At 32.8% G+C, this 18,943-nt stretch overlaps 2 protein-coding genes and 1 non-coding gene across 8 annotated transcripts; all 3 read left to right on the top strand.

Annotated features, from left to right (window-relative positions):
• Positions 1–572: 572 nt before the first annotated feature.
• LOC110647510 (fra a 1-associated protein) lies at positions 573–4,338 on the top strand. Its single transcript, XR_009148972.1, has 2 exons — positions 573–908; positions 3,777–4,338. It is a non-coding gene; the product is annotated as a fra a 1-associated protein (transcript).
• Positions 4,339–6,008: 1,670 nt separating this feature from the next.
• Positions 6,009–11,865, top strand: LOC110647499 (calcium-dependent protein kinase 26). Of its 2 annotated transcripts, XM_021801365.2 has the most exons (8): positions 6,009–7,580; positions 8,277–8,420; positions 8,563–8,715; positions 9,135–9,250; positions 9,389–9,556; positions 9,857–10,081; positions 10,201–10,334; positions 11,430–11,865. In XM_021801365.2, the coding sequence occupies exons 1-7, from the start codon at positions 6,596–6,598 to the stop codon at positions 10,324–10,326; spliced, it is 1,917 nt and encodes a 638-aa protein (XP_021657057.2). In that variant the 5' UTR covers positions 6,009–6,595; the 3' UTR covers positions 10,327–10,334; positions 11,430–11,865. The 2 variants fall into 2 exon arrangements, with proteins under 2 accessions (XP_021657057.2, XP_021657056.2); XM_021801364.2 differs by lacking the exon at positions 11,430–11,865 and having other exon boundaries at positions 10,201–10,404.
• Positions 11,866–13,135: 1,270 nt separating this feature from the next.
• Positions 13,136–18,387, top strand: LOC110647512 (protein WVD2-like 4). Of its 5 annotated transcripts, XM_058147351.1 has the most exons (11): positions 13,136–13,324; positions 13,388–13,440; positions 13,672–13,745; positions 14,291–14,549; positions 14,667–15,044; positions 15,135–15,196; positions 15,471–15,548; positions 15,643–15,724; positions 15,825–15,896; positions 16,005–16,112; positions 17,771–18,387. In XM_058147351.1, the coding sequence occupies exons 4-11, from the start codon at positions 14,313–14,315 to the stop codon at positions 18,251–18,253; spliced, it is 1,500 nt and encodes a 499-aa protein (XP_058003334.1). In that variant the 5' UTR covers positions 13,136–13,324; positions 13,388–13,440; positions 13,672–13,745; positions 14,291–14,312; the 3' UTR covers positions 18,254–18,387. The 5 variants fall into 5 exon arrangements, with proteins under 5 accessions (XP_058003334.1, XP_058003336.1, XP_058003333.1 ...); XM_058147353.1 differs by lacking the exon at positions 13,388–13,440 and having other exon boundaries at positions 15,138–15,196; XM_058147350.1 differs by lacking the exon at positions 13,388–13,440.
• Positions 18,388–18,943: the final 556 nt, after the last annotated feature.

Genomic DNA, 18,943 nt, shown 5'->3' with positions numbered 1-18,943 from the left:
TCCGAATTAAAAAGAATAAAATTAGCTTTTTGACTTTTTTTTATTTCTTATTTTTATGATTAAATTAATTAATAATTATTATTAATAAAATTATTTTATTTAAGTAAATTTATTAATAATATTGTTAATTATATATATGTTATTTATTATTAATTAAATTTTAATTTCTAACAACTTGAAAAAAAATAATATAATAATAAATTTTAAAATGATATTTTATTAATATATAATATTTTATTATATAAAAAAATAATAACAATTTGTTAATTTAGTTTAACTAAATATTGATTTAGTATTAATTAAAAAAATAAATTCAGAAACCTTTTATTCTAAATTAAATAAAATTTTTTTAAATAAATTAAAATTAAGTTACTAAAATAAAATAACTATTAAGTTGAGGGACTACCCAAAGCCTCTTACGTGCCTCAATCTCTTGCTCGATTCGGCTTTTAAAACGGCAATCCTTCATTATCGTTTAGTTTTGTGCAGCCACCTGTACCGTATATCATAAGTAGGAAATGATGACACGGAGTGCTACGTGTATTAGCCTGTCCCTACTCTCTAGTCACGATTGCCTCCGAGCAAGTGAGGGCTATAAATAGCGCAGAGAAAACGTAGCGCCCAAACAAAATTCAGATTGTGGATTTTGCGAGAAGCCGACTAGTTGTAACCAGCAATAGATACCAAAAATGGGGTGGGTTTGGACAGACGACGAGCCAGACGAGCTCAAGTCGTCGTCGCCTGGTGATGAAATTAGCGAATATTGGAAAAGCCCTGATTCATCCTCTGGGAAGGTGTGCTCTACGAGGAAGGTGGTGAAGTCGCAGTGCAAGACGGAGGAGGTGGAGCGTGGAAAGTTCGTCAGGAAATGCGAGAAAACTGAAGAGATTCTCAGAGTGCCTTGGAGAGTGAGATGTCTCTCTTTTTCTCTGGATTATTTCTGTTTTGTTAGAATTTTCTTTTTATCTCTCTGTTGATTCCTGAAATAGGGGAGCATTTTGGGGGGTGGGGTAGCGGAAATATGAATTTGGAGTATATCAGAGAGCAGAAATTACCAATTTTTAATTATTTGTGGTTATTTGTGCGTCAATTGGGCATTTAGACGTCTCTCGTTATATATATTTGAATGTGACAATGGTATATCAGCAGTGGCACATTAGGTGGTTGTGTGTGTGTGTGGGGGGGGGGGGGGGGGTGTTGTGGGGAGGAGGAGGGGGGGGGGTTGGGGTGTTGGGGTGGTGGGGGAAGATCTTATAAATACTTCTTTTCATAAAATACACATCAATAATTTTATCATGAGTTTTTACTCATGATGTAACTTAAAATTTTGTTAGTTTACCTTTCAAATTAGAAAGTACTTTATAAGTTTACAATTTATTGATAAATATAATTACCAAAATGAAATACAAGTCGTTAAGAAGTTAATAAAAATTTTCATCAAATTTTTCGTCCATCTATACTTAAATATCAAAGTTAATAAAAATATTATAAATGAAATTATTAATTTTAATTATGAAATAGATTAAAAAAAAAAAAGAGAGAGAGAGTAGAGAATAATATTAGAGAATGGATATAAAAGAAAATTGAGCCTTGAGATCTTGAGCTTATAGGGTATATTTATAAGAATAAATAATTATGATTTGTATAATTATGATTTGTTATCTTTATGGACTAAAATGTTTATTTAATTGAGACTTTAAGTCATAAAATGTGTTAAGTTAAGATTTGACAGTAATTAGATTTAAATATTAAAAAAGGAAAAATAATTTGAGTTAAACTATGAGTGCAGCTAGGGGGGCAGAATGAATCCACACAAGAACTAATGTTTATAAGATCTTTAAATTTTTTTTCTGCTAGGAGGGGCAGTGGCGCCTACCAGCCAACCCCTAGTTCCACCATTGTATACTAGGGATGGAATTGACTTTATCTTTCTTAATGTAAGGAAGAGGAGACTCTGTATTCTGGAGCTAGCTTGATAATTCTGTTAAATGCAATATTATCTCCAGACATTTTGGGAAACGAGATACATAATCAAGACTACCTAATTCACAAGCAGAAAGAATTTTCTGATAGATAAATAACTTTTTGGATAGGCTAGGGATAATCATATGAGTTATCTAGCTGATCTATGAGGAAAAACATGCAGTATCATTTTGGCAGAGATGCTATACGAGTACTCTACTCAACTAGTCAAGCTGGTAAGCATTAAGGTGGGGGCATGGCTAGTCAAAATCGTTTTTTGTAAAGTTTAAATGATCAGTAGTTGGTCCAAGTGAGTGCTAAAGGGCAATCAATCAAAATTGAGAGGGGCATTTTGGTTTGAAAGAATGAAAATGATTTGTATGAGTGTCAATAAAAGCATTTGGGTAGGAAAGGTGCACAGGTTGATTTCTCTATTTTGGTATTATATGGTTTACAAACTAGTAGCAGTGAACTATGCTTTAATATCAGTGCTAAGTGCTAACTATGGTTTTACGATAACTTTGACGAGAATAATTCAGTGTCTTATTGTTACATAGATCTGCTACACTCAGCTCAGCTCTAACTGCATTGAGGAACTCCAGAGCGGTATGGGATCACTCAACACTCAAGTGGTTGGATAGCTATTGTGAGGCACATCTTTATGTGGAGAGAGAGAGAGAGAGAGGAAGGAGGGTGGGGGGGGGGGGGGTGTGGGAAGTGGCGCATTTGCATTTAGGCATTCATGTAATTGGATGTCTGCTTTTTCTCTAGAGAAGTAGAAGATCAAAGAACTAATTGCTAAAGTTGCAAGCTTGTACATTTTTTTTGGCTGGTTCCTCAATGCATGGATTGGGAAGTGCTTTATTTGGCTGGTTGAAAGTCTGAGGATTCATCTTACATAATTGCTTTGAGTTCAAGGATGTTCAGCATTTTGAGCGGTGAACTGGAAATTTAAAATTCAGGATGCATTTATGAGATCGACATACGACTATGATTGAGAAATATTCAGATTTTGAAGGTAATACAGACAAAACGATTGTGGGCTAGGTGTGAACAAGTATATGGTTTACTGATTAAATATGGAACTAATCACTATGACTGACTAAAATGACACTAGGCTTCAAATGGTTGGGGTTTTTCTCTATTGAATTAACTTAAAGCTTACAGTTTGTCAAATTTGGAGTACACTTGAAATTTGAACAGACTAACTAGAGTGAGCTTCTTTTGAATATTTTTTTTAAGTGGTAAATTACAGCTCTTCCCAAATGAGGTAAAACTATTATGTTTAAGGATTTGATGCTTGACCTTTGTTTCATGTCTTTGATTATAGCTTGATGTTTATTGTTGCAACATGAATTTCTGTATCTTCATATCATCATTTTCAGTTGGCCTTCTTCCTCCAGTGAAGTTTTGCTTGTTAGTTTATTGACCCACTCCCAAAGCATTTCCAGGCTGTGTAATACATTAATTTGGCGAGGGGATTCTGAAATCATCATTGCTGATTATAATACTATTGCCTGCATTATTGGGGTAATGGTGAAATGTGTGGGCTTGTCATAAAGAGTTCTTGTGGGAGTGGGTTCATGACCCTATTCAGTGTTACTCATGCCTCATTGTCGAACTCTCATACATTTGCATATGCATAGCAATTGAGAGGAGTTTTACTAGCAAGTATATCTTTATTCAAGCCCTTAATCAACAGCTTAATTTTGTGTTTTTCACAAATTTTTAGTTTTCTCTAAATACTGAGTGTGCAAGAGTTCTCTCCCTTTGCTACTTAGTTTCATTGTTTATTTATTGTTTGCTTCAATTAGGCCTGTCAAGGTCCTGAAGTCCAACAAGGAGTATACTGAAGACGATGTCACAGACGTGGTGGTTAAAGGGTCTTCCTCAGTTGGGCAATTTGATAACTCACCATTTGGCTTTCCAGGTCTTCGAAGTGATATTGAAGGTATCGAGCATCACTTCCTCGATGGCATCAACCGATTTTTTGAAGCAGCCGAACAGATGAGGAGTAGCTTTTTCGATGTTTTTGGGAACTCGTATAAGGAGAATCCATCATCCTCACCATCTGTGAGGCGAGGGATACCCATTGAAGACTATCCTCAAAAAAGAGAAGCCTCTCCTAAACAAAGGGAGCCTGATTCTGGTGATTTTGATCTTTCTGGTTTGACCAGAGACGTCTGGATTAGTTTGCTGATAAATTGCCATAGTTTAATAGAATTTTGTTGTTCCCATGTTTTTATATGACTAGTGAAATATAGACTGCCGAACTAAAGTTTATGTGCTGGAATCTAAAGTCGGCTCTTGAATGTAGGAGCATGAATTTGATTGTCATTGCTAAGTTGAGATTAAGGATGATGACAGTTCGGTTAAGTTGGTGATTCTATTTGATGGTATTTTGTTGCATGGCAATAGGTTTGTGAAACGTTCTGTAACACTAATTAGCTCTCCCAATCATTTGCATGTTTGCAATATCCAAACTGAAATAGCAAAAACATAATTTTTACAAAAGAATTTCATTCATTCTATTGGTGCAATTATGAAATTTATTTGAGGGGAATTTATAATTTAGTCATTGGGTTTTGATCTACTTTAGATTTTGAGAAATTAATTATTTAGTTTTTAAATTTTATATTATATTATTCTTTAATTTTTAGATTTTTAAAAATTGATTATTTAATCATTTTAATTTTAATATATAAAAATTTAATTTCTATAATTTTAATATTTATAATAATTTCATTCATTGACAAAAAGATTAAATTGTTCCATATATTAAAATTACATGGTCTAAAGTATAAAATTTAAAGATTTAAAAATTAATTTTAAAAAATTTAAAAATTAAAGTGTAATATAATATAAAATTTAAAGATTAAATAATTAATTTTTTAAAATTTAAGGGCTGAAATATAATATAGAGCAAAATTTAATGATCTTATTGTAAATTTCCCTTTATTTAATTACATTGAAAATGAACTTTTTAAATTGTGGATATATTTATATTCAAAGCGTATAAATAATTCTTGATAAGAATTTATGTGTTTATGAAGTAATAAAAATGTGAAATGGCATGAAGAAAAGTCTAGTACTATGGGTGCTGTATAATCCATTTCTTCAGTCTTCACCAACCGCATGCCTCATTTTGGAAAGAAAAGACAACTGGGTTGCTTCAAGCCTTCAGCTTGGCTGCTCATGTTTTCTCACTATTTGGTGGGGGGTCAATTATGCCTTTTCGCCTTCCTTTTTAGTTTACAAATTTGACCAAAAACAGCTTTGCATAAACCAAACAGATTTTTGCTTTGCATTGAAAGATTCATTAAATCATATCATTTACCAAAACAATTTAACTCATTTTCTTATTATCTATATTTTAAAAAGAATTAAAATTTTTAATTAATATTCAGCTGCTAATTGCTTATTCAGTTGATTTCGTGTTGGAGTTATTCTATCCGTCAATATTAATTCATGATCCATTTGGCTTCTTTATGAACAATTATTTTTTTTTAATCATTAATTTTATTTATTTATTTATTTATTTTAATTTTTTGATAGGAGATTATAAAAAAATAAATTTATTCTAAACAAAGGATATAATTATTTTTATTTATTATTTATTAAAAAAAATCCTCGCACATATCGATAGTCAACAGAATACCGGCCATCGACGGCCCAAAATTCCACTGCTACAGCTCTCCGTGTCCAAACAAATCAAGCCTCGGCAAACAACTGAATCAAACAAAAAAATTTCAATCTCAGCCGTCCATCACCAAGTGGAACCCACCTTTAAAAGCGTTCATACCAGATTTTATTATGTACCAATATATGCAAAGAAAAATATCAAACGCGTTTTGAAACTTTCCAACAGAAAAACCGGTCTTCTCTTGTTTTCCCTCTCATCATTTTCCCTCATTTTCATTTTTTTTTTCTTCCTTCCAAGAAAATGAGGGAAACCCAAACCCTCCTTCAATTTTATTATTTCCTTAGTAAATCCCATTAAGTCACAAATAGGAAAACCATCGCCATCATCCATCTGTTTCCTTGAGAGCGGACCTGGTAAACCCAACCTTTATTATTTAACAAACCTACATTTGAATTTTATCTTCTCTTCTTCCTCTCTCTGCCTCTTATCTTTTCATGGTCTTTTTCTTGAAACTTTCCTATGACCTTATTGCTTATTATCCCTCTTCACATTAGCTGTTGATTGGACGCAGAATCTTTCAAATTTAGCGACTGTTTATATTAAGGAAATTTCGTTGAGTTTCTTAGAAGAAAATATATAATATTTGAGGAGGATAAGGTTAAGAGCCATTACTGGGTTTGAGGTGGTTTCTGGGGTGGTTTTGTGTTTGTTGTTTGTGAGAATTTGACAGGAAACATATAAAAAATATTTTTTTTAATCTTTATCTTAGAATTGTTTGTTCTTGCTTAATCTGTAAATAGTTTTTTTTTTTAATTTTTTATAATTGATCCAGTATTTATTGGATTGAGTGAACTTGCAATTATATAGTTGAACGCTTCTTTTTGATGTGTTCACTTCAAAATCAAACACCCTTTAGACAGACAAGAAATGGGGTTTTATATCTTTGATAGAGAAAAGGAGAAGAAGAAGAGATTAATTTAGTTGTTTAAAATGGGAAATAATTGTGTTGGATCAAGGGCTTCGCATTCAATTTGGCGACTGCGAACAACGGATTGTCTGATCACTCATGCTAGGAAAGAAGCCATTAAAGGTATTTCTGTGAATAAAGAGCAACAAGATTTTTCACAAGCTCAACACAAGCCTCCAGAGCAAATGAAGATAGCAAAGGAAGATATTACAGAGATTAAACAAGCGCCATTGCCACCACAACCCAAGGAAGAGACTGAACAATCACCATTACCGCCTCTAGAACCTGAGGATATTAAACCAGCTAAGGAGGAGATTAAACAAGCACCATTACCACCAAAGCCAAATGAAGAGACCGTACCATCAGAGGTCAAGAATCGCAGAGAAGAGAGTAGACCAGCACAGCCATTAATACACAAAGAAGAAAAAAAACCAGCAGCACCCCCAAGACCAAGAAAGCCCCATAATGTTAAGAGATTATACAGTGCAGGACTTCGAGCTGAGTCAGTGTTGAGAATGAAAACAGGTCATTTGAAAGAATATTACAACTTAGGAAGGAAGCTTGGACATGGGCAATTTGGAACAACTTTTCTTTGCGTGGAGAAAGGGACAGGGAAACATTATGCCTGCAAATCCATTGCGAAGAGGAAATTATCAACACAAGATGATGTGGAGGATGTGAGGAGAGAAATTCAGATAATGCATCACTTGTCAGGTCATCCTAATGTTATATCAATTAAAGGGGCTTATGAAGATGGAGTGTCAGTAAATGTTGTGATGGAATTGTGTGCTGGAGGTGAGCTATTTGACAGGATTATTAAGCGAGGACATTATACAGAAAAAAAGGCAGCTCAACTCACTAAGACTATAGTTGGTGTTATAGAAACTTGCCATTCTTTGGGAGTCATGCATAGGGATCTGAAGCCTGAGAATTTTCTCTTTGTCAATGGGGAGGAGGATTCACCTCTCAAAGCAATAGATTTTGGATTATCAGTGTTCTTCAAGCCCGGTATGTTTTGATTATCTTTCCTCCTTTAAAAGTCTTTTATTTCTTTAGGTCTACTGGTTGCTACTTTGGCCTAATTCTCCAATTATCACCTTGCTATTAAGCTTATTATATTAATTCCTAATTTTCTCCTGAGGGTTGTTGACAACTCTACAAATAATTTGAGTCTTATGCTTTCTAATGTATTCTATAAGCAGTAGATATCCTATATACCCACAACACAAAAAAATTAATACAGTCGAATATTATATTTGCTTATTCATTAACAAATACGAATGAAAAGGAAAAGGCAACTAATATGTAGATTTTTAAAAAGACATTTGATTGATAGAGTGTGGTAAAAAATTGTTTGGTCAATTATGCATTATATTATACATATATATATTTATCCTTGTGAGATTTAAAATGTATCAAAGGTATTTATATTAGATGGTGTGCATATCAGTTTGATTTTTATTAACAATAGGTGAATGAAACATGAAATTTTATTGATTATGATAAAGTAGTGCATCAGGTTTGCTTACTATTATCATGACCTTAAGTAAGAGAGATGCAGCAGAGTGGAATTTTTCACCCTTCTATGATCAAAATATAACCTGTTAAATTGCAACATAACTTAAGTAGATGAATTCAATATGAAAAATGTTGTCCATTTAACTCTGTTTTGCATAGTTAATTAGGAATGTTGCTCAATTTCAGGGGAGATATTCACTGATGTGGTTGGAAGCCCATACTATGTCGCACCTGAAGTTCTGAAGAAGCGGTATGGTCCTGAAGCAGATGTTTGGAGTGCTGGAGTTATGGTTTACATTCTCTTAAGTGGGGTACCACCATTTTGGGCTGGTAAGAGTTTTTAGTTGCCTATTTCTTTGATGAACGTACTTTCTTAGTCTTTTACTTCATATTCCATTCACTAATATCGTCCTCTAATTCAAGGAATTTAAATTTTCTGCTCTCATGCTTTCTTTCTACTCTTGTGATGCAGAAACTGAGCAGGGCATATTTGAAGAGGTACTGCATGGTGAGTTGGATTTCACATCAGATCCATGGCCTAATATCTCTGAAGGTGCAAAGGATTTAGTTAGGAGAATGCTTGTCAGGGACCCCAGGAAACGAATTACAGCACATGAAGTTCTTTGTAAGTTGTAATATATCAATACATTTGTTTCCTTGCTTTTCTTATCCTCCATATTTCACTCATTCTTTTTCATGATTCTGTCATCGGGACTTATGATATTAATTGACTTGGTAAAAATTATAGCAGGTCAAGTCTCCTGATTATTGGAGGCATGAGTTCTTCTTATCCTCCATATTTTTTCATGTTTTTGTTGAAATTGACAATGTTTGTTGCTGCAAATGAAACTATGGGGAAAAAAAGAATGCTAGGGAAAAGGACATTTTGATGGTATTGAGTGTGCCGGGGAAGTTACAGCATTATGAACTGAACTTTTGACGGCTTGTATTCTGTTATTGAACTTTGAAGTTCTTCTGCAACTATGTGATGAATTGAGAGTATATGTCTTAGCAACTGTTAATGATTACTTCGTTTCCCTGCAGGTCACCCTTGGGTTCGGGATGATGGGGTTGCTCCAGATAAGCCTCTTGATTCTGCAGTTTTAAGTCGCTTGAAGCAGTTTTCTGCAATGAACAAGCTTAAGAAAATGGCTCTTAGGGTAAGTTTCTGCTGCTATATTCTGGAAAAATGCTAATTCCTTATCATCTTTTATGTTTGAAACTTCAATTACAAATTGTGTGATATTATAAATGAAGAATTCAAGTGCTTTTTCTTATCATACATCCATTGCCTGTAGATTATTGCTGAGAACCTCTCCGAAGAAGAAATTGCTGGGTTAACAGAAATGTTTAAGATGATAGACACAGATGGCAGTGGTCAAATTACGTTTGAAGAACTCAAAGTGGGACTTAGAAGATTTGGTGCTAATCTGAATGACTCTGAAATTTATGATCTAATGCAGGCGGTAAGAAGCAACCAAATCATCGAATTCATCCTGGAAAATAGAAAACCATCTTTAAGTTCAAGCATGCTCATGTCTTAGCTTGAAAAACTCATGATCAATGCTCAAAATTTTGATTCAAAACGTGTGGGGATTTCCTTGCAGTAGTAATTTGTGCAGTGTATTGATGAGGATGAAAGCTTGACATTCCATCAAGTCCAAGGATTTTATATCTGAAAAAGTCCAGAAATGAAGTAATGCTGTTGTTATGTTAGTATGATATAGCTCTGGTTGTGATGCACATGTTTTGTTATCAAATTGCAGGCTGATATTGATAACAGCGGGACAATAGACTATGGGGAGTTCATAGCTGCCACATTGCATCTAAACAAAGTTGAAAAGGAGGATCATCTATTTGCGGCTTTCTCATACTTTGACAAAGATGGCAGTGGGTATATAACTCTAGATGAGCTGCAACAAGCTTGTATGGAATTCGGCATGGAGGATGTTCACTTGGAAGAAATGATAAGGGAAGTTGATCAGGACAATGTGAGTACTAAGCTCATTCAAATGATCCCATTATTTTGTTCCAACTTGCAGGTCATAATATTGCACTTCAGAAAAGATTTGCAGTTTCAATTAATATTGATTTCTGTTCCATTTTACAGGATGGTCGTATAGATTACAATGAGTTTGTGGACATGATGCAGAAAGGGAATACTGAAATGAGCAAGAATGGTCTTCATAGTAGAAGTTTTAGCGTTGGTTTTAGGGAGGCACTGCAAGTTTGTTGACATCAGTAGTGAGTTTCTCTCCTTTTTTTTTTTGGGATTTTTCCCCCTTGTACATCATTTGTGAAAGGAAAATTTTACTCTCCTCTCTCTCTCTCTATTCAATTGGATGATGAAGTCTTGCATGAACTTAGACTATTATGGACTATTGAAATACAATCATGGTAAACTAAGTTCATATGGACTATTGAAATATAATCATGGTAAACTAAGTTCATACTCCTTGTTTTGTTTATATATATATATATATATATATATACACACACACAATTGGTTTCAACTCAAGACCTTACTATTATAATTAACAATTCCAGAGCAGGCTCAATATTGGTCTTACAGAACTCAGCGTGTTTGAGTCAAAGGCCCTCTAACCTTAAAGCCATGAGGAAAGGATGGGCTTAGATTCTAAGGCCAGTCCAATTTCAGGCCCTCTAACCTTAAAATTTTCATTATCTATAGACTGAGATGGGATAAGCTTGTTAATGCACTCATAAATGGGACATCCTCCCAAATGATACTCAAGATCTTGATAGAGATAGCTCAACTTATTTTTGTTTCTTTCTTTTTCCTCTTATTGAATTATTATTATTATTATTATTATTATTATTATTATTATTATTATTATTATTATTATTTCCCATGAATACCTCAACGAATTTAATAACTAATATATGATACAGAAGATTTAAAACTATTTTGAAATCATGATAGGAAAATGACAATTTCAATCTTATTTTCTTCAATTACATTCCCAAACAGGGTGCTAATGTAATAAAATTTTCACCTCTCTTATAATAAAGAATTTTATTACTCAAATTTACCTTAATTATCATGCTAAAATCAAATCGAGCTAGAATAAAATTATCTCATCCAGTTAACCATCAGACTATCACATTTAGTGGTTAATTATTACTCAATTAAATTTATTATTTTCATCTAAAATTTCATTTAAATATAAAGACGAATTTAATATTATCGAAGTGAATTTTATTGATGGATTAAATTTTTTTATTGAACTTTTATTAGTATTTAAATTTATAATTTTATGATTTAAAAAAATAATGTTAATATTATTAATTTAAAATTATAAATTTTCATACAAGGAGACAGCCAGCTCCAAATGGTGCGTTGAATGTTTGCAACAAAGTTGAAACCAATCTGCCTGAAGGCTGAAAGAGGAACTAAGAATGCAACGCACCACCGCAAAATCCTGAAACAAGCAATACTGCGAATCCAAAAAAGGGTCCCACAACGTGGAAAATGGTTTTGAGTTTATATCCAACGGATCAGATTGTCCCTCCCACCAGGCTGCGCTTATAACCATCAACGCACGTTGTGACAGCTCAGGTCCCGTTGTTGGTAATGCGGGGCCCTCCATCTTGTAACCAATAACGTTGCTTGATTTGGCCAAGTCATCAGAAGAAACGTAAGGGAACACACCCACCTGTGTACCTGTGAGATATTGGGACCCATAAACGGATGATGGTTTGTCACCCCCACGTTGTCAAACAGTGTCTTCTGTGTGCTCAATCATTGGTTTTCTCCTTATTTACCATAATACCCTTACTTAAAAAACAGGATTAGTATTAACGCGCTGATCATGTTGTCCAATTAATAAATAAAATTATAATTAATTATAAAAAATTTAAAAAATATTATATTAACAAAATTGACTGTTTTATTTATTTATTTATTTATTTATTAATAAAGCAGACTGGTTGTTCAATCAATTAATCCACAGAATTATGGGGGCAGAGCCAAGGTTTATTGAGATTTAAAAGCTTTTATAAATTTAATTTATGTTTTTTAATATATTAGTCATATATTTTAATTGATTGAATATTTATTAATTTTTATGTCTAATATACAATTAAAGATAATATATAAAATTAATGAGTTGATATGAGTGAAAAAAAAATTTTGTATTCCTTAAATAAAATTAATCCTTATAAATAAAAAAATTCCCTCTAAATAGAAGCATTCTAATCACCAATTTAGCATAATTAATGAAATGCAAATTGTTGAATCACCTTCTCAAATATAGCCTCAACAAAAAAGGAAATGATTTTGTTCTAGGGGAAGAAAACTCAAATAGGGATATATATATATATATATATATATATATAATTTCAATTATTTTTAATTATTTTTTATGATGTAATTTAATTTCAATTGAAATTTATATTTGAAGTTTTACAGAATTTCAAAATTCATTGATATAACTATATTAAGACAAAGGCCATCATCCATTATTAGCAATAATCATAATTTATCATTTTCTATTGTTTCTTTTATGAGATTTATAATAGATACAAATATTTCATAGTATTGTATCAAAAGAAAATTAATTTTAATTGCATCCAAATCTAGAATTTTCATAAAAAAAAAAAGATATTTTATGAAGAGAAATATTTATATTCAATTTAATTTTATTAAAATTTTTCTCTAAAATCATGATAATTATCACATGTAATCACTTAATTTTATGAGTATTTTTATAAAAATTATTAAATTTAAATTTCTTTGAAGATATTTTATATATTATATTTTTTAAAAAAAATTAATAAAATAATTAACTTAAAATTTTTTAATTTTTGATAATATTAATTTTTATAAAATTTTAATAAATTTTATAAAAAATTAAAATTTAATAAATTTTATGATAAAATCGTACAATTACAAATTTCAATCCATTAAAATTCAATTAAAAAAGAAAATAGAACAAAAAAAACCCCATCAGTGGCATTTCAGACATTTTAAAGAGTCCCATGAAATGCCCGTCCTACTTTATCCCATCTTCACTGCCATCTTTCTCTGTCTCTTGTATTTCTCAAACCAGAGAGAGTCACAACTTTGCTCGTATATACCAATCTTTATATCTTTACAGTCAGATTTTGTCACTTCTTTGTTACTCTTTTATATACATATAATTCTGTGTTATCCCTTTTGCTCTGTGGTCTCTTTCAACAGCTAAAACTTCACTCCTCTGCTACTCTCCAAGGTATGCTTTAATTTTCTCATCCTAAGCCCTGCATTGTATTTATCTCGTTTTGTGTAATGCTAGGTTCACAAATCTTGGGAAAAAAATGTTGGGTTCAGGAATCTTGAATTCTTGTGGTAAGTTTTTTTTTAATTATTATTTTTTATGTTGTGGTTGGTGGGTATATGCTGGACTCTATTAGATCTTTCCTTTTTTGAAGTTTTTTAGAGTTTGTGCTGTTGTTTGGTTGCTGAGACTACGAGGAAAAACGAAGGAATTCTAATGCTTTCACTCATTAGGATTTAACACCCTTTTGCTTTCTTAATTTCTGTACTAAATTGCCTTGTCTTGGTGTGACTTTTTTGTAGTTCATCATTTGATTCTGGTTGGTTGCTGAGAAAGTGTGGGAAATTTATCCAAATTTGGAATTTGAAATTGAGTTAATTTTAACTTTGCCTTTGAAGTCTAACTTATAGTTGGGATATTTTGCAAGTTGTTTCATTCTTTAATAATTTAGAGTGTCGATCATTGCTTGCTGTGTCTTGACCTCTTAAATCAGCCGCTCTGCATTCTTGTTTTATTTTCTAATTTAATGAGCTTGATTTCTTGATTTCAATAATCTTCTGAAAATTTAAAGATTCAATGTTTTGTTTGAATGCTCATTTAATTTGGATCTGTATGTCTTTATTTTGATTTAAATTTTGGCTTTATTCTTGTATTTTTCAACATTATTTGATGCTATTGCCATTTCATTTTTTCAATATATTTGATTTCTGCCCAATTTGATTTCTATGTTGGATTGGATATCTCCACACTTAACTAGCTTAATATCATTTGCTTGTTAAAAATGTTTACTGTGGTTTAGTTTTCGATGATCATTCTCCAACTTATAATATGTATACTTTTAAGGAAAGTAGTTGAGTCATTAACTTTCTAGGCTTGTATTCTGGTCCATTGTGATTATATTGCTATTGCAATTTTGCAGTTTATTGTGAAATATTGTAAAAGAATGGAGTCTGAGAATGCCGTTGAATTGAAGGATGACAATGTCATTGAGGAAACTCATCCTGAAGCATCTGCTGTGGTACTAAGGAAAGAAGAAAAAAATGCTGCTAATGATCAAGAGCCTAAGAATGCCAATGAAACTTCCAAGCATGTTGCAAATCCTGATGATCATCATTCCTCTGTTGTGGCAATAAATGCCAAAGCAAATCTTTCTGAAAGTAAACTTTCAAAATCCTTCAAGGTATAATCTCCTGTATGTGCAATGATGTCAAGACATTTTGTTGGAACTAGTAATATGCATCTTACTATTAAAGATGAACATATTTTCTTATCTTTCTTGTCATGTTGCGTGTCTTAGGAATCAGCTACCCTGGGTTCAAAGAGCAACAAACTGTCCAAGGATAAACCTAATTTGAAAGGCCCTGGTTCTGTTTCTCGTAATCAGAGGCCATCACTTTCTCAAAGTCTTTCATTTCCAGCACGAGGAGTTCGTCCTGACAATATGAGGAAAAGCATTGATGAACGCCCAACAAAAACCACAGCCAAATATGCCCAAGATGATGGTAGAAAAGGTCAGGTCACTTCAAATGGATCAATCACTTCAGTTTCCCGTTTAACTCAACCGATTAGGCATGCACGCACTGGAGCGAATTCAAAGGAATCAAATGTCAATGGTGGCAAAGTTATTACCAGGAGGACTTCTTTAGCAACTGTGCCAAGCAAACAACAGTCTGCAGTAAGATCTTTTATGCCTTTAAAATGTTCTCTCTAGCGTTTGCTTTAATTTGCTAAGGCCTTACCTCATTTAATCTTTGTTGGTTGACAGCAGCCTCTGAAATCAAGTTCTTTGAATGAATCCACCAATTGCCCTCCCTCTGAAGTATCTGAGTAAGTCATAACCTCCATTAATTTTTTTCTCTCTTTGATTGATTGATGAAGTCAATCTAAAGTTGAGATAATATCATAGTAACTTAAAATCTCAATCTACTTCGTATACTTTTTTTCTCTCCTTTGTTGGTTGATGCAAAGTCAAAACTCAACAGCTATTAAGGTATAGTGTGGAATTTATATTGAGGGGAAGCATACATGCAACCCCCCTTCATCTGAAATCACAATGATATTTAAGCTGAATGGATAGAATTTTCCTCTTATGTAATTGCAGGTTAGCTGATGAAAATTTGCAAAATGTACCTACCACAATGCCAAGCAAAGAAGATGATGACATCCATTCAACTACTTCGTATTACTCGTCTTCAACCATTGTTTGTTATATAATTTATTTTGTATGTTGCACATTTATGGTGCTGATATTCATGTATTATTATTATTATCAGAAGTGCCACTCCTCGTGCACGGAGAGCTAGCGGTTCTGGGTTTTCCTTCAGGTTGGATGAACGTGCAGAAAAGCGGAGGGAGGTTGTCAATCAACATTATTTGCCTTTTCTTTTCAACTTGTTAATATTTTTATATTTTTATTCGCATCCAAAATATAATTTGCCATGGCCTTTTACAACAGTTTTTTTCTAAGCTGGAAGAGAAGATCCATGCCAAGGAAATGGAAAAAAGTAACTTGCAGGCAAAGTCAAAGGTATTTTCTTTTTCACCTGAAACCTTTTCCCTTTTAATCTTTCTGTTCTCTGTTTGAACGAGTAGAATGTATAAGTATTTCACTATTTTGGTTTGTGGTGACATGCAGGAGAACCAGGAAGCAGAGATCAGGCAACTAAGAAAGAGCCTGACATTTAAGGCTACACCCATGCCAAGCTTCTATAAGGAGCCTCCACCAAAAGTTGAACTGAAAAAGGTAATGCATGCATGAACTTTCTGATACTAGTAGAAAACATCATGTGGGATTTCCTATTCTGCATCACAAGATTTCAACTTGTTTGCATTGAAAGCATGACCAAAATTGTATTCTTTGAAAACCTAGAAATTCTTATTAATTTTGGGATAAATATTCCCATGTGGACTAATAAATAGGTAAAAATGTGCTTCATTTCCATCATATTGAATCAGAATTTTATTTTTCTGGCTCCACATGTATTTTAAGATATTTTTAGTCAATCTGGTAATTTAGAAAGAAGCTAGGAAATCATGGCTGTTGAATCCATGATGTTCGAAGTTCTAGTTTCTCTCTGTTTGCATGTATGTGCATGTGGAACTGAGTTTTCAAACATTATTCCATACGCAACTGTTCATAATTTGATGACATAACTGTGTCTATTATTTGGCATTCGTGGTTTTCTTTCTTTGGAGGACTTGAAATGGGGGGCTTATATTATGTTTAAAAATGAAAGCTGCAAGTGACATTGTAGTTTATCTTGATCAATTGATGCCTCCTTTGCATGATATTGCTCTGATATTATGGAAAGAGCATATGTACACAAGTATTATTTATGTAAAATCAGATGGAAAATTTTGTTTTTGCATGAATTCCCAATCCAAATGCCATTGAATTTAAAGCCTAGATATTCCAGAATTATGATATTGGTTTAAAATGAGATCTTACAATTGATGGGTGCTTATTTATTTCATAGACATTAGTATGTTAAATGTCTTAATGCTTTATTGTCAACATCTAAAATCAAAGAAATCTTCCAAACTCCGTGTGTTTGGCGCTTCGATAAATGAACACAATGCTTTGATTAGACTTTCATGTTAGCCATGAAGAAATGCTGAGTTTAATTTTCTCTTTGTTTGAAGTTTTCATTTGCTAATATTAAAATTGTCATTGATTTATTACGCATATAGTAATTCTGCTTTCAAAGAAAGTTAATCTTTATATTATTGGATCCTTTTAGATTCCTGCAGTACCTGTTGTAAAAATTTTCAATATTCAGCAGCAAAGACTCACATCCAATTGATTAATGAACCACTGTAGTCCACTAATGTGCTACATGCCTTGTTACAAAGGCCTAAAAGACGACTTTATATTTTTCCTAGGAAGTAGGAATTGGTGAAAATTTAAGATATCATCATATAACCAACTCATAGGAACCATATCTTGTGTTTCGGAATGTGTATGTTCACAATGTTTCTCATACTATTAATAGTTACTAGAGGAGGTTACTCCAACATGTTCTCTATTCTGCTTCTATTATACCAAATATCAACGACTGAAACTTCTGTCCTGACCCAACGGGTTGCTTCTTAGAATGATAGTGGAAACAACACTGCTTATGATACAAGAAGTCAGCAAATTTAGGCCAAATTGGATCCAACTCTCTGCTATCTGTTCTAATTACAAGTTGGAAACAAATATAACAACTCAACTCAACTCAACTAAGTTTTTATCCCAAAAATTTGGGTCGGCTATATGGATTCTCTTTCTCTACTCTTTAGAATTTTGGATTAAATCTTCAGATATGTGTAATGCTTCTAGGTCATGAAACAAATATAACAGAGTTTACTTTTTTGTCTACGGAACACTGAAGTAAAGCTACCGTTTGCTAATTGTTACAGATACCAACCACCCGTCCGATATCACCAAAGCTCGGAAGGCACAAGAGCTTAACTGCTTTAGTGAATGGCTCTGTAGAAGGTGGTGGATCTTCCCTTGGCCCACAATCCTCAGATAGTCCACGTGCTTTGAAACCAGAATCAAGCAATGCAACCAAGGGAATTCAGAGAAATGGCAGCAAAGAAACTGTAGCCTTAAAAACACCAATCAGGAAGTCCCAGCCAAAGCTTCAGTCCCAGCGAACCACAACCACTGGAGCGGAAGGGAAGACTGTCAAGTCCAAAGCGAAACCTGCAGAAGCAGAGAACCAAAACCCTGAAGGATCTGTTCAAAAAGCTGAAGAAAACCATAAGAATTCTATGAACCTCCTGATATGTGAGAATGGAAATAACATTCCTGAAAAGAATTCTGCCCAGGATGATGGATTGATGTTGAGTCCACCCAACCATGAGACCATGCCCCCTCAAGTCACAGTTGCAGGGTGAGAACATTGTTGTTGTCCCTTTAGGTTTTGATGATTAAAGTTCCATATTGTTGTGAATAGTCTGGTTATATTGTGGGGTATGGCATTTTTTTGGGTACTTGTGAAAGTAATATAAATCAATAGGTTTACATGAAATTGTATCAAGTACTCAACAGAACTTTATAGTTCGATTATTTATTTATGCTTCCATGCATGGATACTGGTTGACAAACCATGTTGAAATTACTTGACCTAGGGGCTAGGGCATGGATTTTTGGTTTAGGTCCATTTGATTAGTTTGATGGCATGTAACTGTGTAAGTGGACTAAGGAAGTAAAACTTATCGGAAAGCTGTAAAAATTTCCCATGTGGTTTGCATTATGAAAACAACTTCCATGAATTAGGCAATTCTACTTGTGCAAAGGAAATAACTTAGCACCTATTTGTTTTAGCTACCTACCAAATATAACTGATAATTAATGACTGATTGTATTTAATATATTCCTAAGCACGTAAAATTATATCTAACTGTTTGCTATTGATAGATAAAATGACTAAAAAGAGTATATATCGTATTTTTTATTTTATTATTAAAATACAATATAATATAATTATTAATTTATTATGTCATTTTATTTATTTTATTATTACAATTAATAATAAAAATTAAAAAAATTAAAGAAAATATAATTACAAGATAATTTAGTATTTG

The sequence above is a fragment of the Hevea brasiliensis genome, chromosome 5 (genome assembly GCF_030052815.1).
Source record: "Hevea brasiliensis isolate MT/VB/25A 57/8 chromosome 5, ASM3005281v1, whole genome shotgun sequence".
Lineage (NCBI taxonomy): Eukaryota > Viridiplantae > Streptophyta > Magnoliopsida > Malpighiales > Euphorbiaceae > Hevea > Hevea brasiliensis.
Note: the sequence above shows the minus strand (reverse complement) of the source record. Positions and strands in the feature narration are given on the sequence as shown.